Below are 24,804 nucleotides of genomic sequence, written 5' to 3'. Positions count from 1 at the left end.
TCCACAAATATGGATTTAAATGTTCTCTCTGTACTCAGTATCATCATTTTACTTTTAAATTGATTATAGAAAGGTGTTGGAAATGTTCATCCAAGGCTGGATATGTTCTGAAGCCTACTAGGACTCATAGTACCATTTCGGCTTCTTCTGAAACCCTACAAAACTGCACCAATGTGATGGCCATATGATGAACTGGAAGTAACAATACTTTTGGGACCTTGGGGGTGGTCTGCCTGCTTTGGATTGGAGTCCCCCCCCCCCCAATAATCACCCCGTGACATTTTAAAAGCATTCATTTTAATTAAGGGATGGGTTGTGTCTCAGAGACTGCACATACTACTCCAAGTGTCCCATAGGCCACACAGTTCCATTCTTGCTTTAAACAGTAAAGAATTGGATATCAGTGTACCAAATGAAACTTAATTTATGTAAGATGAAAACACTGTGTTGGGATCAGGTGACTAAGGACCAAAATGGGGTACATATCATAGTTAGTAGCTTGGATACATGTTCTGAGTTTGGAGGAAACCCCTTCAGGTGTGTCCAAGGCCAAAAAAATGAGACCAAAAAAGTGAAAGTTCTTACTGCCAGTAACTAATCCTTAGGAAAGGTGTCCCAACTTTTTACAATGAGGTGAGGGGAACAGAGAAAGGGTTGGCAACCCCTAGATGATGTCATGGGAAAGGGGCGTGGCACCTGATAAAGCCTAGAGAACAAAGCTCTCCAATCCTGGTCTAGAAATATATGTATATATTTCTCAGTTCTAAGACACACTTTCTACCCCATATAAATATCTCTAAAATGATGTACATCTTAGAATCTAGTGTGTGTATATATGCAGGTAGTCCCTAAGTTACAAACGTACAACTTACATATGACTCATAGTTAAGAATGAGGGTGAGACAATAGGAAGTGAGGAAAAAACCTACCCCTAGGAAGGTAAATTCACTCCTGAAAATATTGTCATAGGGGAAAGGGGTCTCAACTGAAGCTTTATCACCAGTTCTTGTTTCCACAACAAGCCAAAAGGACAAAAAGTGGAGTGAAATCTTCCAAACAGGAGGGACACAGACAACAAAACAAATACCACAGGAGTATTGACCCTTCCCTGTGCTATCCAAGGCTAAACATATATATTTTGGTGAGAGTTACACTTTTAAAAATGTACCTGTTCAAACTTACACAGAAATTCAACTTAATAATAAACCTACACAACCTATTGTGTTTCTAACTTGGGGGCTGTCTGTATATATATTCTATTGGTAGTACTGAAATTAGTGTGCATCTTACAATCAATTGCATTTTAGAATTGAAGAAATATGTTGTATGTTTGTATTCTTGGCTTTGGGACCAAGCATTAGAGCAGCTGACCGAGCAGCAACTGCAATGACTTCTGAGAACTATCAATGAATAGACCTTGGACTGGAACTCTAGATTACGATTTGGATTTGGGGACTTAGGCTTGGTTGTTTTTAATACTTTAATGGTTAATATTTGGATCTTGTTGGTTTACTTAGTGTTAATTGTCTATACTGCGATTATTTGTTTGTTGGCACCTAATGATTGCTAGTTGTAAGTTGCCCTGAGTCCCTCTTCAGGGTTGAGAAGGACGAGATATAAATGTTCGAAAATCTTCTTCCTTGAAAGGAGTTGCACTCTCCTCAAGGATATAAGTTTGATGCTTGGGGTATTCTTTGATCTGGCACAATTTTGGAATGCTCAGGTTGTGGTAATGACAACAGTTGTATTTTCCCCTCTTTTATTATCTTGTTAATGCCCTCTTAGTTTTGCGATATTCCCATTTTTCAAATCCAGGCAACGAATCTGTCTGTTATGCAGTTTAAGAAAATTCATTTTACCATTCAAGGCAGCATACAGAGGACTTTCTTTCCCCACTTTACCTCCATGACATATGGTCCTCTTGGCAGCAGTTTTGGGGCAGCCATATTTGACCCGTATTTTTAAATGACATTACTTATTTTGGGTGTGTCTGTTAATAGCAATGTGGGGCCACTTTCACTGTTATGTTTCCATTTTACAGAATCCTGGAATGTGCTGTTTGGTGAGGAATGTAAAATCCTCAGTAGATTGGCACTTTGGTTACTAGCTGAGAATGTTGACACCTTGCTGGGTTACGAATTCCAGGGGTTCATAGGATAAAGTCCTACTGGTCAGTCGTAAGGCCGAACAGGGTATAGGGTTACAGCCTGTGCTGGACGGGGTTACACTCCCCCTGAAGACTCAGGTTCGCAGCTTGGGAGTGATCCTGGACTTATCGCTGAGCCTGGAACCCCAGGTTTTGGCAGTGGTCGGGAGAGCTTTTGCGCAATTAAAACTTGTGCACCAGTTGCGCTCGTACCTTGGGAAGTCTGATCTGGCCACAGTGGTCCACGCTCTTGTTGCATCCCGTATAGATTACTGCAACACACTCTATGTGGGGTTGCCCTTGAAGACTGTTCGGAAACTTCAACTGGTCCAACGAGCGGCAGCCAGATTGCTTACCGGAGCGACATACAGGGAGCACACCACCCCCCTGCTGTGTCAGCTCCACTGGCTGCCAGTTCAATTCCGAGCACAATTCAAGGTGCTGGTTTTGACCTACAAAACCCTTTACAGTTCCAGTCCTGTGTATCTGTCCGAACGTATCTCCCTCTATGTCCCACCCCGGAATTTGAGATCATCTGGGGAGGCCCTGCTCTCGACCCCACCGCTATCACAAGTGAGGCTGGTGGGGACAAGGAGCAGGGTCTTCTCAGTGGTGGCCCCTCACCTGTGGAACTCACTCCCGGGGGAAATCAGGGCATCAACATCCTTCCTCACCTTCAGGAGAAAGGTAAAGATGTGGTTGTGGGACCAGGCCTTTGGGCAATCTGACAATTAGATATGGAAACCAGATGGATAGGACTGAAAGGACTGACAATTGTGGAATTGGAATTTAACTATGAGATTGTGAAACGCTGACCGTCAATTAGGTTTGTATTGCTTTTATTGCTTTTATTGGTTTTATGGCTGTTTTTGCCTATAATAATTATTGTCTTCTGTTAATTGTTGTTATTGCTAGAATTGCTGTCTTGTTAATTGATGTTATTGTCCTTTGCTGTTATGTGATGCGGGCATCGAATTGTGCCTCGCTTTTGTAAGCCGCCCTGAGTCCCCCCCGGGGTGAGAAGGGCGGGGTAGAAGCAACCGAAATAACTAAATAAAGTAGTAACAGTCAAGTGGAATCAAATTGCAAAACCTATGGCGAGCAAGTACCTCCTTTATATACTGGCTCATTTACAGTGCAAGCTATTGAAAAGAAAGTCCCACTGAGTTCAATATTCTTACTCCCTGGCAAGCATGCCTAACCCTGTGGTCTCAAAAAATGTAACCATTTTAGCTTCATTAATAATTTTCAGTGAAAATGTAAAACTGTGCAAAAACACCGCCGCCACAGCATTTTATAAATCCCTTTGCCTGACAAGTGTGGCATGGTGATTAGAGTGTTAAACTGGGATTTGGAAGATCAAAGGTTGGAAAAAAGAGTTGGGGTGGGAGAGAAATAGAAGGAATGAAAGAAACAAAGCCACAGTGGATGGGAGAAAGAACTAGGGAGGGGATTTAGCGGGGAGGAAGCAAAATGGTGGAAATCAAAAACTGAAACATCAGTATTACATTTTACGCTTCTTATTAGGGTTGATTTTCATGGACTTACTTATTAAGGGAAACAGACAGGTGGGAAAGAAGGATGCCAATGCTCTTTTTATCGTGCATTCATATACAGTCAGCTCTTCATGTTCACAAATTTTAAATGCAGATTCCACCATCCATGGCTTGAAAATATTGCATTTTATAAAAAACCCAAACAAAACCTTTATTTTCCCATTTCATATAAGGACAACCTTTCAGTATAATGGGGCTTGAGCATCCACAGATTATAATATCCGTGGGGGGTGAGGGTGGGAAGCTGGAACCAAACCCCAGTAGATACCAATCACCCATTATAGTCTTCACTCATGCCATACATGCTGAGAAAACAAATATGCAGGTGCCCCGCCCCACACACATTGACTAGGATCTAGTAATAGCTTCAGCTGCACCAATGCTATGCCAGCTAACTGTTCCTTAAAAGTGACATAAGCAGCCAAAATACATATGCACACGTATCTTTCAGTAACTGGATGGGCCTGAAATCATTTTTAAAAGCATTAAAACTGCTCCAGTCCATCAGTAATTGCCATCATGTTGGTAATTGGCTTTGCCACCTAGTTTCCATAACTTGTAAGCCCTTCCCAGCTAAATAAGAAGCCTGAATCCTGGTCACTGGGGGGGGGGGGGGGGGGGGGGGAGCTTCCATCTGTACATCTGTTTTTCTTTTTCTCAGATAACATCACACTATTCGATGTTGCTCAGCTGTTGCCAGGGTTTCTGTATGCTGCTTGTGTTCACCTTTTGCTGCCAACATTCTCCTGGCTGCAGTATATCTACATGTGGCCTTTCTCCCTCTTTTCCATGGGCAACACACCTTTCTTATCCAGTGCCAAGAGATGGTAGGAGGAAGGAAGGAAGAAGAAGAAAGGGACAGAGCAGGCAATTACTCTAAAGTTTTCAACAAACCACTGCACCAGAGTTAGATCACAGCACTGACACTACATTTTGCCTCATATTGCAGCTCCTTCAAGGGCTAGAGATTGGGATTTTTAAAATAAATGTTTCGAATCGGGGCCAGATTATGGCATAAATGGGCATGGGGAACACGCCTAGGATCCATATAGTATGGGGACCCTACACTAAGAACCTCATTATAAAGGTCTATGGATTTACCAGACATCATGGCAAACCCATGGGCACCTGGTGGGGGCATGGAGGACTCATTGCTCTACACCCTGCATTGTGTAAATTGGTTTACCCATCATTCCATGGGGGGAAGAATTGCCACCTGGCTTCCCCCCATTGCTGGTAAGGCAACATGGGAAGGCTCCTGTGTTGCCACAGCAGCGGCATGTGCCACTTCCTCTCCACTTTCTGAGCAGAGTCCAACCAAAAGTGCCCGTCCCTCATCTAATGGGCTCTGTGCTAAAAGCGGAGAGGAGGCAGCATACAATGGGCAAATCAGACCATCTGATTATTTCTTGATAGAAGGATTATTTATTTATTTATTTGTTTGTTTGTTTGTTTGTTTACGGCATTTCAAGACCACCTTTCTCAGCCCTAATGCGACTCAAGGCGGGTTACAGATTGGCAACAATTTGATGGCATACATTCATAAGAAATACAATTAAAAACATTCAACATAACATTATAAAAACCATATAAAAAACCATCAAAAACATAATCACAAGGCACCTGAATGCAGATTATTTTGAAGTGTGGAGACCCTGGTGGCACAGTAGGTTAAACCCTTGTGCCGGCAGGACTGAAGACACACAGGTCGCAGGTTCAAATCTGGGGAGAGTGCGGATGAGGTCCCTCTATCAGCTCCAGCTCCCCATGAAGGGACATGAGAGAAGCCTCCCACAAGGATGGTAAAAACATCAAAACATCCAGGCATCCCCTAGGCAATGTCCTTGCAGATGGCCAATTCTCTCACAACATAAGCAACTTGCAGTTTTTCAAGTCTCTACTGACATGAAAAAGAAATTGTTTATAACTTTCTGCTCCCGAACTGTGGCAGTAGCAGGAGCAGAATCTGAACACTTTTGTTGGGCTAAAACCAGGTTCAGTGCAACTAGATTATCCCTTTTACCATTTACATCATTTGTCACTACAGAAGTGGCCATGAAACCAGGTGCCTTTGATGATGTTAGCAAAGGTAGCTGCATGGCTTGGAAAAAGGAGGAGGGCAGGGTGTAACCGGTAAGTATGAAGAAGAGGGCCTTTTGAATTATGGCACCACCATTATGCACTATCCCCATCAAGGAAGCCTGGTTGACATGGAGAGATAAGTATTCACTAATTATCTTCTCAAAGGAAATAACCAATAATTTTAGAAATTTTCTTCTCACTGTAGGAAAGTAAAAAACTGTGCAATTTTCAAAAAACAATTGACAGTTTGAAACAGTACTTTATTTGCATGAAACAATATTTCTGCACATGAATATTGCTTTTTGTACTGAAAGCACTATGTCTTGTGTAGAAAATGCTGTATTCTATGCGAAACAACTAAATAGAAATTTTGTGTAGAGTAAGTTCTGAACTGCAAATGTTTTCATCCATCCAGGATTCTTCCCAACAGAGTTTCTCAACATGGAAAACCCATTTTCTAATATTTTCACATATTATTTCCTTGTGCAGTGAAGATATGACTTTTTAGGGCTTTTAGAGCTGTCAGAAATACTTGAATTATATTCTTTCTTGCACAGAATTAGTAAAAATGTTATATAAACTTGCCTTCAGACTATGTATGGAAGGTGCATATGAAATACATTTTAATTTTGTATTTCATCTCATCTCAAACATACGGCATTCTGTCTTTGTATGCAAATACAGCTATTCAAAATCCAAAAATTCTGAAATCCCAAGCACATCTGGTCCTATGCATTTCAGACAAGAGATACCCAAGCGGTATTGTGATGCCTAAGAATTATATTGAAGAAAAAATAAAAACCCAAGGTCATCATGATAGCTCATGCTTAAGTCTATAGTTCAGAAACAGGAAAAGATCTCACCAAGGGCTCATAGAATTATTGAATTGGAAGAGTTCACAAGGGCCATTCAGGTCGATCAGCTGCCACGCAGGAACCCAGAATCAAAGTGCTCCTGACAGAGGGTCATCTAGCCCTTGTATCAGACTTCCAGAGCAGGAGACTCCCTACATTCTGAGGCAGAATATACCACTGTCAAACAGCTCTTGCAGTTTAAGGATTGTGCAAAGTTCCTCATAATATTCAGGTGGACTCTCTTTTCCTGAAGTTTGAACCCATTGCTCTATATCCAACTGGTAGTAAACAAGCCTGTTCCATCTTCTGTATGACATCCTTTCAAATATTTAGACATTCCTTTTAATCTTCTCTTCTCCAAGCTAAAATATGCCCAACTCCCTAAACCGCTCCTCATAGGGCATGGCTTTCAGATCTTTAATCATTTTGGTTGACCTCCTCTGAACACATTCAAACTTGTCAATATCATTCCTCACAGAGGCGGCTCAACACGGTACGCAAAGTACGCTTTTGCGTATAGCGCGCGTCTCGGGGGGCGCTCTTGAGGAGCTCTTGAGGTGCCCCTGCCCCGAAGAACACCAAGAGGCAGCTTGCTCTCCCTCCTTCCTTCCCTCGCAAGTGCCCATTGGGTCTCTCCTCCTCCTCACAGGGCAAGGGAGACAAAAATACCAGTGTGCGTCCCTCTCCAGGTGTTAGGAAGTGTGCGGAGAAGGAGGGGCGATGCAGGGCGCGCACTTCCTAACGCCGGGAAAGGGACATGCAGCAGTGTTGCTGGGCACGCAGGAAAAGAGGCATGCACGAGGCCTCTTTTCCCACATGTCCAGCAACGCCGCTGCGCAATCCTTTCCCCGGCGTTAGGAAGTGCGCGCCCTGCATTGCCCCTCCTTCTCCGCACACTTCTTAACACTGGGAGAAGGACGCACACTGGCGTTTTTGTCTCCCTTGGCCTGCAGGACTTGCCGCGCGCGCCTCCCATTGGGCCGAGCCCTGCTGGCCCCGCCCCCTTTTGCCCTGTGAGCCTCCAGAGGTAAGAAGAATGCGCTCGGACCCAAAATGGCCACGCCGGGGCTTTGCCTTTCGCACAGCTCTCAGGCCGGGACGACAAGGGCTCGCTCTTTCAGGACCGAATTTCCCTTCTGAGTGGTCAGTTTCTCTCACTTCCTGCTGTCTCACCACTATTCTTAACTAGGAATTGGATGTTTGGGACTGCCTGTAGTCTTTTTAAATGGGTGGGTTGTTGATTTGATCTTCAAGATGTGAAATAAGAGGGATTTGGGCAGTGCTGGCCTTTTTACAATTGGTTGGTCACTATCTGAAACCATAGTGTTTTTTGAATGGATTGGAATATTGGGTTGCTATGAGTTTGTTCTAGAAGCATTCTCTCCTGATGTTTCGCCCATATCTGTGGCAGGCATCCTCAGAGGTTGTGAGTTCTGTTGGAAACTAGGCAAGTGAGGTTTATATATCTGTGGAATAACTACCAGGTACTGTTTACCCACAAGCCTCAAGAAATTACATATATTAGAAACCAACTTTCTCATTACTTTCTTTTCAAGATCACCAGACTGGATCACAGCAATGCGTGTCAGGGGACAGCTTGTGTGTGTGTGTGTGTGTGTGTGTGTGTGTGTGTGTATGTATGTGTGTGTGTGTGTGTGTGTGTGTGTGTGTATATATATATATATATATATATATATATATATATATATATGAATGATGGCATGGGACAACTTTGGCCCTCCATGTGTTTTGGACTTCAACTCCTACAATTCCAAATAGCCAGTATGTTTGCTTACCATTGAAAATTACCTAGGGCCGCCTCTGATTCCTCAACTGTGGTGCCCAGAACGGGGTCAGTATTCCAGGTGAGAACGGTCCAAAGCAGAACAGAACACATGAATAACAAGGCATCAGCTGGCATGCAAATGTGCAGGTTAAGGATGTTAGTAGGGAAAAATCATAAATAGCTCTGCGAGTTGCTTGTGAGCTCTGTGTGTGTGTGTAAGAGAGAGAGAGACTACAAAATGAGATGGAAACAGTCTAATCTAGCCTGATCGTTGCCTTTTGATCACTAGAAAGCAACAGCTCTCTTAACAAGTGAATAAAGAATTTCTTTGTCATAGAATTTCTTTGTTATAGAAAGCAAGATGAAGGACTTTACTCAAGGTCAAATATAACAAATTGCAATGAGAAACGGTTCTGAAATGAACGGCAAGTCTCCCCCTGCTATAGTTATTGATTTTTAAAATAGAAATTGTCTAAGGGAGGACATTTGATAAATTTAAGTGTAGATTAAGTGTAACAAGTTACAAGTAATGCAGTAACTTGTAACTAAGTGTGGGTTTCTAAAATAACAATGAAAGCAATCACAGTATTGGTCTAGCAAGTCATTTTTAAAAACTACGTATATGTTAAGGATTTGGAAGACATTTTGTTTCTCTCTTTGGGAGAGAATATTGGGAAAGCAAATTAGAAACTGCAACTCCCCCCCCCCCTCCCCAACGTATAAGAAGGAAGTAAAAACAGAATCTCCTTTAAAAGCATACATAAAGTAGATTACTCACAATCTTCGAAAGTCACAGGCTTAGCTGGGAGAGGAAAAGGAGGAAGATACTTAGATTCTGTTGCTTGGACTACTAGTAATGAGAAGCAGAACGTGGTCTTGCTGCTGACTTTATCCATCACAGTGATCTTGCAAAGACAAAGAATGAACACAAGCAAGAAGATGAAGGCAAATGCGATCAGGAAGCTTCTTTCCACTAGAACACTGAATTTATTCCTAGATCGCTTCACGGTGGTTGCCTATTCTAATACCACACATCAACTATAAACATACCTGCCATGCCCATTGCTATCTATCAAAGGTTTACTTCATTGTTCCTGAGGATATCTGTTCTCATGAGTGTTGCTAATGTCTACCCACTGTCCTAGAGCCTCTTAGAGCACAACAGCTTTAGGTTTAAAGGTTTAAAGGGAAGAAACCCTCTGTGAGGTAATAGTCAATTCCATAACATAATTCCAAATCAAATCTATGGGATCATTTGGTTAATGCATCTAGTGTGTACATGGGGTACATAAGCTTCCTTGATGCCTTGCTCTTTGTGTACTTGCAACTTCCTTAAGTACATAAATGTGCTTTTAAAACTTGTAAATAAGTTTAGCCCAATGTAGATGTACTCTGGAGCAGTCCTGAATCTGGGTGTGATTCTCATCCTTCTTCCGGTTGCATGGGCATGTTCTGATATCATGTTCGGATATCAGCAGAAGTGTCAGCCTTGGCTAGGAGCTTGTATAGAGCTCTGTGTCTCTGAAATGGCCTTGATCCATCCTCTTTCAATGATGAACACAGGAAAAGGCAATGGCACTGGTGTCTCATTTCCATCGAAGTACAAAGCATTCCCCTAATTTGCTTAAATTGGAGCAAAACCAGTTTAAAACTCCTGAAAACAGGATACTTACTTGAAGTAGCCATGCATCATGAAAACAGCCAGCCTTCCATTCAACGTGAGCTTTGGCTACTTGAGGACAAGACCCTTAAATTTTTCAAGGATAGGATGGGCATTAAATAGGTACACCTTTGATGAATCACAACAAATATCTGGGAACTTCCTTTGGGATCAGATCTGTTTTTGCAGGCCAGATTTTTCTCACCTACTGTATTTCTTCAATTGTGAAATGCCATCTATTGTAAGACCATCAGCACCACCATCAACAAAAATATATAAGATACATCTCTGATTCTAAGACACACTACATTTTTAGAGATGTTGATATAGGAAAAAAGTGTGTCTTAGAACTGAAGAAATACAGTTTATCCCGCTTCACTGCTTCTACTTTCTAAGGGCGCATCCAGACAGCACCGAAAATGCACACTCTCTCGTGTTTTAAGCAACAAACTACACCCCATGTAAAAACGAATTCCTTCAGCACAAAGCAGGAAAACCTTGCTTTGTGCTGAAGTAATTTGTCAGATGGAAAGACCCAGGTCTTCTTGAAAGATCTGGGTCTTTTCAGCTGTGGGTGGTGCCTGGACTGCCCTGTCAGAAGTCCCATGAGCCTGAAATATCTGAGAGGGCTCTAATGCCCTCCCCAGCCCCCCAGAAAAAATGGTGCCTGCACACCATTACCATGCTGCCAGTGTAGAAATGGTGTGCGAGGAGAACGGAGGGAGGAGGAAAATCGCTCCTGCCCCCCCCCCTTCTCCTGGTGCATTATTTCTATGTGCCAGGAGAACTCAGAAGAAGAAGAAATGGCCGCTGGGTAAGTTATTTTCCTTTTTAAGGCTTTTCTGGGGGTTTTTATTTTGTGTCCTGATGTCCTCCTGGAAAGTCCTGCAGAGCTTGTGAACACCCACCCCAGAAAAGCACAAGCTTTCTGGTGTGTGTGTGTGGACTTCAATGCGAGTCCAATCAGGTGTGTAAACCCTGATTGGGCTTGCATTAAAGTGCTGTCTGGAACTGCCCTAAAGTATTGTGTGACTTTCTGCAGCTCCTTCCTTTTCTCATTGTTCACCCATTTTTTCAGGTTGTAGATGAAGTTGTACAATTGTTTGTGGCTTCTCAATCTTAAATTATTGGCTTCTCTATGAAAGGCTGGCTCCGTGTGGCTTTTTCAAAAGGTCCAGAGTATCTGTTGTTCTAAGATGTCAAACATGCTATCTTGTTCTTCTGGAAAATCTAACAGTCCTTGTTTTGTCAGCTCTGTTTTGTTCATCCGTGTGTCTAGTACTGTCTCTGCCAGTTTTCAAGTTCATCGCTCTATGCCATTTGCTTCTAGGAGCACAGTCAATCAAAATAGTTTTATTCTTGCATGTTGCTGCCAAAGCTTCCAGTATGATCCCATATGTGTTACTTTACAATATCACAACTGAAATGTCTATGTATGGAGTGTTTGATTGGCAACCTATTCTGAAGATGTTTGGCAGTGTCTGAAGGAAGATTGTTACCTGTAAAAATGCATTTAGTGTTTTTTTAGGAGCGATCTCTGGTTCTTTTCTGCAGTGCCTTTGTGCTCAGAAGCACAGCTTATACTTCTCCTGTACTAAGTGTCCTGCTCTTTGAGGAGAGCTTGAGTGGGGTGTGTTTGCAGTTAAAGATGTAAAAATATTTTTGAAGAATTTTTAAAAACTTCAATAGTAGTACCCTTTAAAGACAGAAAGTCACCTTGGTTACTATAGGAACATCAAATGTGTTATGTATAACTTCTTTTGGCATAAAGTTAGAATGTTTGATTTAATTAATAGATATGTGCATTCAGGAAAAACCTTGCCCCGTTTCGTGTCCCAGCTTTCATTGTGGGCCCCGATCCATTTTTTGTAAGCCTCCCAAAATTGGGGGGGGGAGGGGATTCTTGGTTCTTTCATTTCAGGGCCAGAAAATTGGATCATTTTATTGGGGGCTTCCCACCCACTGGCCCCCCTTTCAGGTATCCAGTTTTCTTACTTGGCACTTGCTGTTTCTACTCTAGAGTAAGAGGTGCTCGTCTTTAGGCACTGGCAGGTGTGTGTGTTTTCCAGGCCGGTCTGCACACCCTGCCACACACACACTCTCCTTGGAAAGAGAGTGCATGTGTGGTGGGGCATGCAAGCAGGCCAGGAGTGCACCTGCAGCCAAGCTCCATGCCTGCATGCTCAAGCACACACACACTATCTTTCCAAGGTTGGATGTATACAAAAGCAGGCTTTTGTGTCGAGGAGATTTTCATGTGAGGAGGGGGGTTTCTATTTTGTGCTTACGAAATAGAAAGAAATGATAGGAATGAATTTAGTGCACATGTCTAGTAATTAAGGTACAGTTTATTCAGAAAATTAGGAATCAAATTTAATTTACACCTCATCAAACACACACAGAGAGATTGACCTACAAGGTTATGAACTGTAGGGAACATCTTAAATGTGATAAATTGCTTTTTCTTTGGCAATTTATATGACTCAAACAAACAAAAAAAATATCCATGAGTACTTCCTAGATCTGGAGAAAGTGGCTTCTTTCCTCCTAATGTGTTAGGAACTGGCATTATATTTGTGCCCATAAAACAGTTGTCTCTGAACAAACTCATTGCTGACTAGCAACCAATATAGTCCATGCAACCATGGACTATATTGAGTAGTACTACTGCAGACACAGTCTTACATAAAGGTCTGCTTGCTATGTACATTTCAGAAAGAAGGTAGTTGGAGAAAATATATGAATATCTCCTCTTAGATATTTATCTCTATCATTCTAAAAGAAAACAACCCTTCTGTTTCTAGAAAAAAAAATCTGAAGAAAAGGGCTTCACAAAAAAAAAAAATCTCCACCCAGTGTTTCTGTTTTTCCCCCTTTAAGTTTCCATCCGTCTAATTGCTTCGCATGATATCTCAGATTTTGATGCTTGCCTTTCCAGTCCTTAGCTGGAGTTAGGGCCCAGACCCTCAAGCATAGTGTGTACTTACATCGGCTGTTATATTCCTGTCGCCAGGTTCTGGGTCTGCTAGTGAAGAACACACTTTGAAACATAATGTTCCAGGTATCTATGCCACAAACTGTTTACCTTCTTCGGTACTTGGGCAATGTTTGTTTGCTGAACTGAGAAGCTTCAGTTTTAAACAGCATTTTCAAAAACTTAAATTCCATCAAATACAAACAAAACATTTTCCTCCTTTGAAATGTATATGAAATCTCATGAATACACTTCGTTGGACAGTCAAGGACCTCATCAGATGCAGGGTCCCCTTCCCCTGTTTTACACACTTTAAAAACAGTTGAAAGAGCCATGGAGCCCATTATACAACGTAAGACCACTTCCATCGGTTCTCTGTGGAACTCTGTCTCTAAACTGTTTTTAAAGTGTGTAGAAACTGAGGTTTTGGAGTCAAGGAGTAATAATCTTCAGAGCCCCAGATTTGCACACAAGCTTTCTGGGGTGGGGGGTGGATAGGGACCCAGGAACATCCATGTTTTGTAAACACAGATGCTCCTGGGATAATGGGCTGTGTGGAAGTGCCCTTAGGCCCCATTTGAAAAGACCGAAAATGCAGGCTGGGAAACAGATTAGCCTGAGGTGTCTAGATGTCATTTCAGGCTAATCCACTTAAAACTGGAGTAAACCAGATCTACTAGGTTTAATCCAGGTTTAAAAGATGCCGCTAACGATCTGGATCTTCCCGGGAGGTCTAGAGCTTTGAGGGTAGGGGTCCTGTGGAAACAGACACCCAGGATTACCTTCTGAGGTCCCAGTGTCTCTTTCCACAGCCATTTCTCCTCTCCAGACTCAGACAGCCTGGAGAAGAGTAATGGCACTGCCAGCTTTCCCTCCCTGCCCCCATCCATTTCCCCTTCAATTTACTTGAGGAAAGCTCTAATGGAGGCCTGAAGCAATTTTCCCTCCTCCTCCTCCCTCAAAAAACCAACAGAAGCCCTTGCAGGAGGAATTCCCACTCCCTTCCCCAAAGCCCTAAGTTGGTTCTCCCCCTCATAAATTGAGGGAAAATTGAAGGGTAAGGAAGGGTAGATTGGCAGTGCCCCTGCCCACCAGTGCTGATCTAAGATCAATAATAATACTTTATTTCAACACAGGTGGACATCTGTACATGACCCCTAAAACATTCCAGAGTTTGGAGCTGCTTTTTGGACTAAATTCCAGCAGGCTTTGGACTAAATCCCAGTTCTTTTTGGAATTAGCTCTGTCTGGAAGGGACCTTAGGCTGTATCTAACACTGTCCAATATCCCAGGATCTGATCCCAGATGATCTGCTTTAAACTGGATTATATGAATCTCTATGACCAGATAATCTGGAATAATCAGATAATCTGGGATCAAATCCTGGAATATAGGGCAGTGTGGAAAGGACCCTACACTGCCCTATAAAATCCAGGCAATGTGCTTTGGATTATATGGCAGTGTAGACTCATATAATCCAGTTCAAATCAAATAGTCTAGATTATCTGCTTTGATCTGGATTATCGGCTTTGATCACCCGGATTACATAGCAGTAGATCGAGCTTTAGAAGGGGAAAGGAAAGAAGGGGGAATCTTATTGCGCTAAGCATATTTCAGTCATGTCCAATGCAGAAGACACAATAACATTGCACCCAGACAAGAGGAAAAAGAACAGAAAAACTTTACTCTTATCAGTAGAGTTAAAACATAAACTTGCAATGTTACAAACAGTGCAACAAACTTACATAGTCTTTGTAAGCAACATAGAATAAGGCTTCTTCATCTTCATCCAAATGAGAGAGCAGTAGAAATGGTTGAGCAAAATGCCTGAGCAAAGGCTCTTCAGAGCAAAAGCTGAACTGCATTCTAAAACCTATACAGTTATACCCTCCAGGTGTGGTCCAAACTTACTAATTGACCTACATTAGCAGCTGCACATAATAATTAACAGCATAAGGTTTTCTTTAACACACACACACACATACTAGATCCTGTTACAACTTACTGTAGCAATTCTCACTTTTCCTTTTAGATAAAAACAAACTGCTGCAGTCTCTCTTAGTTTATATGCTCTTCCTCATTTACATTTGTCACACTGGTGTTCCTTGGCTACATTGTCCAGGTTTTTTTTCTCTGTGAAATGTGAATTTTACATCTACACTGAAAAATTAATGCAATTTGACACCGGTTTAACTGCCATGGATCAATGCTATAGAATCATGAGAGTTGTTGTTTTACAATATCTTCTCTGGCAAAGAGTGCTGGTCCTCACTAAACTACAGACCCCACAGTTACTAGAGATACAAACGATTAGAAAAACATATAGACAAAGTCTCCTTTAAAACATTAATTTACATAATTTATTCAAAACCTCATTCAGTAAGACAAAGATGTAGCTTGGAAAGAAAAATGATAAGTGCACATAATTAAATTTATTAAGAAAACAGGAATGAATGGAGCCATTTTATGCTATGTTCTTCACTACATGGAAAATAATTATTGTAATTATTTACCACATTGTTTTAAATTAAAACTCTAATTTTTTTAAAAAATAGTTAGTTCTTTTAAACTTAAAGAGGACTTTATTTTTTCGTCTTCATGTAAACTATATCCACAGACTTTATTCATTTTGTACTGATGCCCAACAGATAATAAATAATGATCTGTGAACACAGAAAGGACTTAAATGCTTGATGTGGAGACATTTGAAAGTCATACCTTTGCTGTCCCAGCAATCATCTCTACTTTCATGGGGGGAAAAAAACTCACAAAAAAAACAAGGAACATAACAAAATTATATTAGTAGTTCATGTTGTGTTGGTTTTTGTTTCATTGATGCAGTCTCTAGACCCAAGTGTCCAGTCGTGGGATTCTTTCCCATTCTGAAACACAATAATGAAATTAACAAGGACATTATTTTTGCTGACTCTTCAGTTTTATTAAAAACTGGTTTGGTTCCAAATCAAGCTTTAAAAAGACCTATAGTTCCTTTTCAATTAAAATTCTTCCCCTCATTGGCAGACTTTCTAGTCATGCTTTACCAAGATGACCCCTTGTCCTACAAGAAAGTGGAGTAAAGATATATATATATATAACATAAATGACTTAGTTTGAACAGAAGGCAAACGGATGAGTGGGTTTCCTTCTAGAAAGGTTTCAGAAGACAGGCAATATTGTCTTGTGAGTGCCGTCTTATCAAAAATGTAAAACTATGTTTTGATGTAACAAAGAATCTTGGAGCATATTAGCCAGAAGAATCGTTGGAGGCCAAAAATTGAAAGCAGTTTTGTTGGCTCATTAGACAAAAACAAAAACCAGTAGTGTAATACTTTCCCATTAAGCTGAAAATGTTATAATGAGCAAGCATTTCAATTCTCCAGAAGTTTTGGTCAGGGTATGTTTAGGCTATATTTAGGTTTGAAAAGAATAGGAAGGGGGAAGAGATAGAAAAGTTTTACATCATGATAAATTGTGATACTGATTTTCACTCAAGAAAGAATTTTGTTGGGTCCATGTTTTAAAGTCACAATTCAGACTTCCCAGATAAATGTGTTAATTAAAACCCAGTGATTTTTTTATTGTGCATTTCTCTCAATTTTGTGTAGTTTTCCTCTTTTAGGGTTCCTGGGACATGGGGGAAGAAACTAAAAGGATGCAAGAAAGCATTTTCCTCCTTCTTGGCAGGGAGTTGGACTGGATGGCCCACGAGGTCTCTTCCAACTCTGTGATTCTATGATTCTATGATTACTGAGGAAAAACTTAGCAAAATATCTATTTTAGCAGAAACAGAAAAAAATGTGTATTTTTAGAAAAAAATATGTGCCAAAAGACATAAAATGGTTGTGATTTTTTTAAAAAAATATATGGAAGGTGAAAGGAACAGGTTTTTTTTGTTGTGTCAGAAGCGACTTGAGAAACTGCAAGTTGCTTCTGGTGTGAGAGAATTGACCGTCTGCAAGGACGTTGCCCAGGGGACGCCTGGATGTTTTTTTTATGTTTTACCATTTTTGTGGGAGGCTTCTCTCATGTCCCCACATGAGGAGGGGAGCTGATAGAGGGAGCTCATCCACGCTCTCCCTGGATTCGAACCTGCGGCCTGTCGGTCTTTAGTCCTGCTGGCACAGGGGTTTAACCCACTGTGCCACCGGGGGCTCCAGGAACAGGTTATATCTTATTTACTTTGGATATGAAAACGAAGTGGAAAGCAAATACATGTGGGATGTGAACCAAATTTGACAGGTCATCGTTTTAACATAAATCAAAAGCCATGTTTTCATAATGTTGTATGCAGAGACTTGAGAAGCAGACATGGAACTTGACATATTTCTTCATTTGTTATTTCTGTGTCACCTTCTAGCTGACAAGGGTTCCTGAGGCAATGAACAGACCAAAAACCCCCAATAAAGACAATAAAATCTTAAAATACATTTTAAAAAACACATTAAAATATTCTTCCAAATCTAAAAGCAGCCTGAAACAAGCTTTGAATTCAGTTTTAAAACTGCTAAAATAGGAATTTCAAACATTGAATGCCATTCCTCCCCCCCCCCCCTCCAAAAAAATCTTAGCAGAGGAGCCTGCCAGCAGTGTAGGTTCCTCTGCAGAGTATTCCTGATGTGCAAAAATGGCACATCAGGAGGTGTGTCATTTTCACACATCAGGAGTAATGTGCAGTGGGGACTATGCTGCTGGCAGACCCCTATGTTTTGGGAGAAAATGGAGGGTGGAGGGGGGCTGGATGCTCTCCCAGGTCAACCTTTAGTTGACTCGGAATGTCATCTAGTCATCCCTCAATGGAAAGCCCGGGGTTTGGGTTGGGGGTGGGGACAGAAACCCAGGATGAAGTGGGTTGTTTTAACCCACTTTTTTCTGGGTTTCTGCCATGTCTGGAGGGGCCCTAAGTTTCCTGCTTAGATGACCCTGGGAACAAAACTGATTGGACTTCTTCAATGGAGAGTACTGAGACTAAGAGGAAAGCCCAGTATCCCCAGGGTGACTGTCCAGTTAAGATCAGTGCCTTGGGTCTACTCCAGAGTAGCAAGATTGGAAGGAACAGCCAAGAATCCCCAATTTATTTATTTATTTATTTATTTTGGTGTGGTTGGGAAATGCACTTGCACTCGCTCATGTGATAAATTTGAAAATGGGTGATTTCAGAAGAAAAGGCAAGAATGTATGATGGGATCTGAGAATTTTTTTTAATTTATTGTATCAGAAGCAAACCAAGAATACAGTTGTAATGTGTCCAAAACTTAAAAAGCTAGCAGTATCACAACTCCAAAAGCCAAATATTCAATGAAGGAGAAATGACAGGAAAAACAAAGATATTTTGAAATGTTGGTATTTCTAATGTTAGTATTTCTAATTATTAAATTATTTTTAAAAATTAAAGTAAAGCAGGATTTTGAAAGAGAAATGTCAATGGTTGGTAGGGGACCGCCTACAGGATCACTCCTTACTCCATGTCACTGAAGTGATTCAACATGGGCAAAGTTGACAGATCTCATTCCATGTGTGCTCTCTCTCCCCCTCCCCACTTTTCTCCAACTTTATATCATAGAATCATAGAATCATAGAGCTGGAAAAGACCTTGTGGGCCATCCAGTCCAACCCCCTGCCAAGAAGCAGGAAAACAACCTTACTCCCTCCTCCTTATGACTTCCTCTCACATACTTATACATGGCTATCATGTCTCCTCTCGGCCTTCTCTTCTTCAGGCTAAACATGCCCAGCTCTTTAAGCCAATTCTCATAGGGCTTGTTCTCCAGACCCTTGATCATTTTAGTCGCCCTCCTCTGGACACATTCCAGCTTGTCAACATCTCCCATCAATTGTGGTGCCCAGAATTGGACACAGTATTCCAGGTGTGGTCTAATGAAGGCAGAATAGAGGGGCAGCATGACTTCCCTGGATCTAGACACTAGACTCCTATTGATACAGGCCAAAATCCCGTTGGCTTTTTTAGCTGCAGCATCACATTGTTGGCTCATGTTTAACTTGTTGTCCACAAGGTCTCCAAGATCTTTTTCTCATGTAATGCTCTCGAGCCACGCGTCCCCCATTCTGTATCTTTGCATTTCATTTTTTCCGCCTAACTCAGAATATGGTCTCTGCCCAGATGGTCTTTATGATGGTCACAAACAGGAAGTCCCCATGCATTGTGGGCTGGGCTCCGTCATACATTGTTATCTTTCTGTTTTCAAAGTGTATAGAAATGGGCGGCGGGGGGGGGGGGGGGGGGACTGCATGGGACAAAATACTCTTTGACTTCATCTCTTTATTATCTTTTAACTACTATTCCTCTTTTCTCTAAAAGTGTAGCATGATATTGAACTTAATCATGGTTTTGGTAGTTCTAAGGCTTCTTGAACTAATGTAAGTAAAATGCTTTGTATGCTCAAAAATTCCTTTAAATTATGAAATTGTACTCTTAGAATGAATATAATTGGTACCTATTTAACTTGGTACCTATTTATCTACTCACATTGCTGTTTTCGAACTGCTAGGTGGGTAGGGAGCTGGACTGAAAGTCAGGAGATCACCCTGACCCGGGCTTTGAACTGTCAACCTTTCGGCTGGCAAGATTTACTGCAATTAGTGATTAACTTGCTGTGCTGAGGCTCAGCCCTATCAACATAACTTTTGGTAAACATTACTGGCATTTAAATAGCATTTATTTTTTTAAAATAGTCCCCTTTTGATGATTTTGATGATTTTTTGCTTCTCTCACATTAAAGGTAATACAGGGTTCAAATCAACAAGGAAGACAGGGTAACACAAACCAAGGAAGAATCAACAGATCATGAATAGAAATATATTTCCATCGCCACCTGAAGAGTATAATGAACCACATACCTCAAGTGTGCAGGTAACCACAATCATCCCTGAGAGCAAGGGACCAGCAGAGCCAGCAGAATCTCCAAGTATCTCATCGAACATCCGGAATGACATTGAGCTTCCTGGATCAATGGATAACAGAAGCCTGGAGGATGGTGCCTGTGTGAGCAATGCAAGCAGACATAAGAGAACTGTGACAGGCATTTGGAGGGAGACTGAGATACAGGAGGAAAAGGGATGGCAAGCACAATCAGGACATACAGGGGATGGCATCAGCAGCCTGGTACTCACAAATGGCTTACACACTGAGACAGAGCCTGGCCAAGAGAGGGATGCCAAAGGGGGCGAAAGAAGACAAGCTCAAATCACTCCGAGGATGAGCAGTGCTGATTTGGAAGAGAGCCTTTTGACAAACAAGTTGCTATTCAGTGAGACACTCAGCAAGGCAGGCTTACAGTCACACCAGGATGTTGCTGAGCTGCTTGATCCTGAGGATGGAGATGAACAGATAAGGTAACAGAACTGCAGAAGAAATGACAAATGTATTACTTGGATAAGTTTGCATGCCCCTCAGTACACCTTGAAATCTCTATGAGCTTGAGAATGTCACTGCCAAAGGAAGATTTTCACAGTTGCCACGTGCTCAAACTGTGTATTTCTTCATCTCTCTCTTCTGGTCTTAGGGCTTTTAATAGAAAGGAATTCCAAGAAAATATATTTTGCTGTTGTATTGTGTTCTGTTGTATTTATACTTTACCTGTTTCCCAATGGTGGGACTCAAAACGGCTCAAGTGGTGTGCCCTTCTCTACTCTGGAAGGAACTCTAAAGTAAGCAAATGTCCTTAGGGCAGTGGTTCTCAACCTTCCTAATGCCGTAACCCCTTAATACAGTTCCACATGTTCTGGTGACCCCCAACTATAATATTATTTTGCTATTGTTATGAATTGTAATGTAAATATCTGATATGCAGGATATATTTTCACTCACTGGACCAAATTTGGCACAAATACCCGACATGCCCAAATTTGAATACTGGTGGGGTTGGGAGAGTGGTTGATTTTGTCATTTGTGGGTTGTAGTTGCTGGGATTTATAGTACATCTACAATCAAAGGGCATTCTGAACTCCACCAATGATGGAATTGAAACAACTTGGCACACAGAACTCCCATGACCAACAGAATATACTGGAAGGGTTTGGCAGGCATTGACCTTGAGTTTGGGAGTTGTAGTTCACCTACATCCAGAGAGCACTGTGGATTCAAACAATGATGGATCTCAACCAAACTTGACACGAATATGCAATATGCCCAAATATGAACACTGTGGGTTTGGGGGGGGAGGGAGTGACATTTGGGAGTTGTAGTTGCTGAGATTTATAGTTCACCTACAATCAAAGAGCATTCTGAACCCCACCAACAATATAATTGGGCCAAACTTCCCACACAGAACCTCCATGACCAACAGAAAATACTGTTTTTAATGGTCTTTGGTGAGCCCTCTGACACCCCCTCACGCCCCCCACGGGGTCTCAACCCCCAGGTTGAGAACCACTGCCTTAGGGGATGGTAAACTGATTCAGCTAAGCTTGATTGAGGATTCAGAGATACTTAAATATCTTTAGAGGGGGGAAAACATATTTGAAGGTATTGTCTATAGAGTTTGAGAATCATGCCACAACAGATTTTCATATTATAACATTTCTCACATTTTTCCCAAATGTTTTCCATTTGGGAATTTCTTTATTTAAATATTTCTATCCTACCCTAAATTACAAGATCGCTGAACAGTTTATAATGAATTCACATGAAAGGATTAAAAATTTAAACATTAAAAATAAAGCAAACATTCTAAAATATACAAGCTATCATTTCAAAAACTGTAAGAACTATTCAGTTCTGTTTATCAACTTTCTGTTCTATTATTTCACTTTTGCTTCTCCTGAGTGTGTATAGTGTTCTAAATGTTTAATTTAGGTAATTTATTCTGAAAACATCTTGCTAAAAAGTTTCCTCTCTTTTCTCCATGGTCTTCTTATGAACTACTTGAAAGTAGATTAGAATCCAATAGGAATATCAGGATATCTATGGGTTTACATCTAGCTGATAAGTGAGTCCCAAATTCTAGGATCACATGTCTTTCACTGCAAAAGCTTGAGTGCATTTAATGCTTTGCACTGCTACTATTTTGTCTCCACTCCCCAAACATACCATAAAGTTATGAAAAGAATGACATCTAACAAGTGCAACACCTCTATTCTTCAGTTGTATCCTTCCATTTCAGCTTCGCTGCTGCAGAAGCCAAGCTAAGCTACAGTGACGATGAGAGGGAAGATTTTGCATTTAAAGACATCAGAGATGGCTTTAGCTCTACCTTTGAAAAAATCGTGGAATCTGACCTTATGAAGGGCACTTACTACAGCAGCCTGGACTCCTTGGATGTGCTCTCGCTGACAGATGAGACAGACAGCTGCGTTAGCTTTGAAGCTCCACTCACGCCTCTTATTCAGCAAAGAAGCAAAGAAAGTTCTGAACTCTTAGAACAGAAACTCCTCGCTCACCAGAGAGACCTTCTGGAGCCCATGGTAACAGATAAGCAGGAAGAGGCCATGGCCAAGGCGATGGATAGTGATTTTGGGAGCCCGCTCAAACACTCTATCACCAGCAGCCGGTCCGAAAATGTGCTCAGCAGGGCATCTCTGAAAAACATCCCTAACGGCTACCATGTTGAGAGTGCAGAAGAGGATGCCATGAAGCTGATGAATTCAATCAGGTAAAAATACTTCCATGTCCTATAGCTATTAACCAATTTCAAAATTAATATTTGATTAACTTGCCGCTTTTCAGCAATCAGCCGCTGCTGAATCTCTTGAAACTCAAGTATTGCATATTCATTGTTATTATTAGTAGTGGCAGAGGGAGTAGCATTATTTATAGAGAATGATGACTTTAATTGGCTCAATGAGCCAATTAATAAATGAGATCTTATATTAAGTGGCGGAAAATAAGTTTAATTTGTTATTGTGCTTTTCATCAGTGTGACTGCAAATTAATGTCTCAGTCTATTGAAGTGATTTCATTCTTATGTACAACTGTCATTGTCTGTATTTCTTTTTGTTGTCCTTACTAAATACGGCTTTTCATTCTGACATTGTTTGGGTGATTAAATTCATTGTTTCCATGGATGTCCTCATATTCAGGAGACAAATCAAAATATCTGGAAATTGTGTTGTCAAAGGCTTTCATGGCTGGAATCACTGGGTTGCTGTGAGTTTTCCGGGCTGTATGGCCATGTTCCAGAAATAATCTCTCCTGATGTTTTACCCACTACCTCTGAGGATGCCTACCATAGATGTGGGTGAAATGTCAGGAGGGAATTCTTCTGCAAAATGGCCATACACCCCGGAAAACCCACAACAACCTATATGCAATTTGTTAGTTTGTAAATATTCACATTTAATTGACAAATTGGTTACAAGCAGAATATTACTCTATTAAAATGCAAACAAGACTTGGTAGTCTGGGCTTTTTGGATAGTGTCATCTAATACAGTGTTAATAAAAGGGGAAAGGAAGGACTGAAACTACAGGAAAGATGAGGAGAAAGCAAAGGCAGGCCAAACTGTCAGGAAATCAGAGGTTTCTTCCACAGACCACACTTCTTGAAGCACTGTCCCATTCTGTTCATTTAGTTTTAACCTCAGTGAAATAACCACCACACTTCAAACAAGGCATGGAATCAAAATTCATCTTTTTAAATTTAGTGCAAAGTATTTTAAAGATGCAAACAGCAACAATATAGCTATAGTATAGTAGCTGTAGCAGGAAGGGAGGTGGGAATTTACACTTACCCCTCTGCCGCAACCTTCAGGGAAATCCCTTCAATGAAGCTGCTATTTACAATGGGATGAAATGCCTCGTTGGCAGCCAAGTCTAGCTGCAACTGCACAGAGAGGCTATAAACTTTCCCACATAGAGAGGCATCTTATTTCTGCCACTCCAAAAGTAGAGGGTCCATATCATTGTTTTCTCCTATCTAGCTGCACTCCAATGATAGAATATGATTTCATTTGTGATTTGAGCCTTACTTTGTAATGAAATAGACTTTTTAAAACAGTAGTAGTTGAGCATCCCTTATCCAGAATACCGAAGTACTCCAAAATCCAAAATTGTCCATATGGGTTGCTGAGACAGTGATATCTTTGGTTCAATTAACACAAAAGCACAACTAAAATGTTGACTAATCATGCAAGGAATATGAGCATTAGATATATTGAATATGGGCATGTTGAGCACTGGATATATCTAGTCAGTACCTTGAAGGTATTGTGTGGAGTTTGACTTGACAGCCTATAAGATAATTTTTACTATGCTATTCTCATATTTCCTAAGTCTTAGGTCCAAAAGGAGTTCTATTTTCAAAGTTTATCTCGTTCCATTAGATACATTTGAGGTTGAAGTGTTTAACATCCTGATTGCAACCATTTGTAACCACAATGCAATTCCATTCGAATTATGAAAAGCAAAAAAAAAAAAAAAAAAAAGGAAAAGGAAAAAATTCAAATGCAATTGTTATGTTCGTTGTTGTTCATTCGTTCAGTCGTCTCCGACTCTTCGTGACCTCATGGACCAGCCCACGCCAGAGCTCCCTGTCGGCCATATGTACCTAAATTTTAAAAGTAAACAATAATCCCAGAATAAACTTATGTGCGAGAAAGAGATAAACGATTTCTTTGATTCTAAGATGCAATTTCCCCCCATATAAATAACTCTAAAAATGGGGGGGGGGGTGTCTTAGAGATTTGAATAAAGCTTTTTTTTTCTCTGTTGATGGTGTTGAAATTAGTGTGTGTGTAACAATCAATGGCATCTTAGAATCTGTGATACATAGTATTAACAATGTATATTGTTG

At 41.0% G+C, this 24,804-nt stretch overlaps 1 protein-coding gene and 1 long non-coding RNA gene across 3 annotated transcripts in view; one reads left to right on the top strand and one right to left on the bottom strand.

Annotated features, from left to right (window-relative positions):
- Positions 1-24,804, top strand: part of LOC132774236 (PH and SEC7 domain-containing protein 2) — a 66,262-nt gene that overhangs the window by 3,454 nt on the left and 38,004 nt on the right. The window contains exons 2-3 of the mRNA XM_060774132.2: positions 19,796-20,408; positions 22,178-22,666. Coding sequence (XP_060630115.2) covers positions 19,861-20,408; positions 22,178-22,666 — 1,037 coding nt within the window. The 5' untranslated portion in view covers positions 19,796-19,860. The remainder of the gene's footprint in view (positions 1-19,795; positions 20,409-22,177; positions 22,667-24,804) is intronic.
- Positions 15,659-20,262, bottom strand: LOC132774237 (uncharacterized). 2 transcript variants are annotated; one of them, XR_009631386.2, is made up of 3 exons: positions 20,187-20,262; positions 19,914-20,054; positions 15,659-15,940 (listed from the first exon to the last, which is right to left on the bottom strand). It is a non-coding gene; the product is annotated as an uncharacterized lncRNA (long non-coding RNA). The 2 variants fall into 2 exon arrangements; XR_009631385.2 differs by lacking the exon at positions 15,659-15,940 and adding an exon at positions 17,088-17,428.

This window comes from Anolis sagrei, chromosome 4, assembly GCF_037176765.1.
Source record: "Anolis sagrei isolate rAnoSag1 chromosome 4, rAnoSag1.mat, whole genome shotgun sequence".
NCBI lineage: Eukaryota > Metazoa > Chordata > Lepidosauria > Squamata > Dactyloidae > Anolis > Anolis sagrei.
This window is presented reverse-complemented; position numbering and strand designations above follow the sequence as displayed.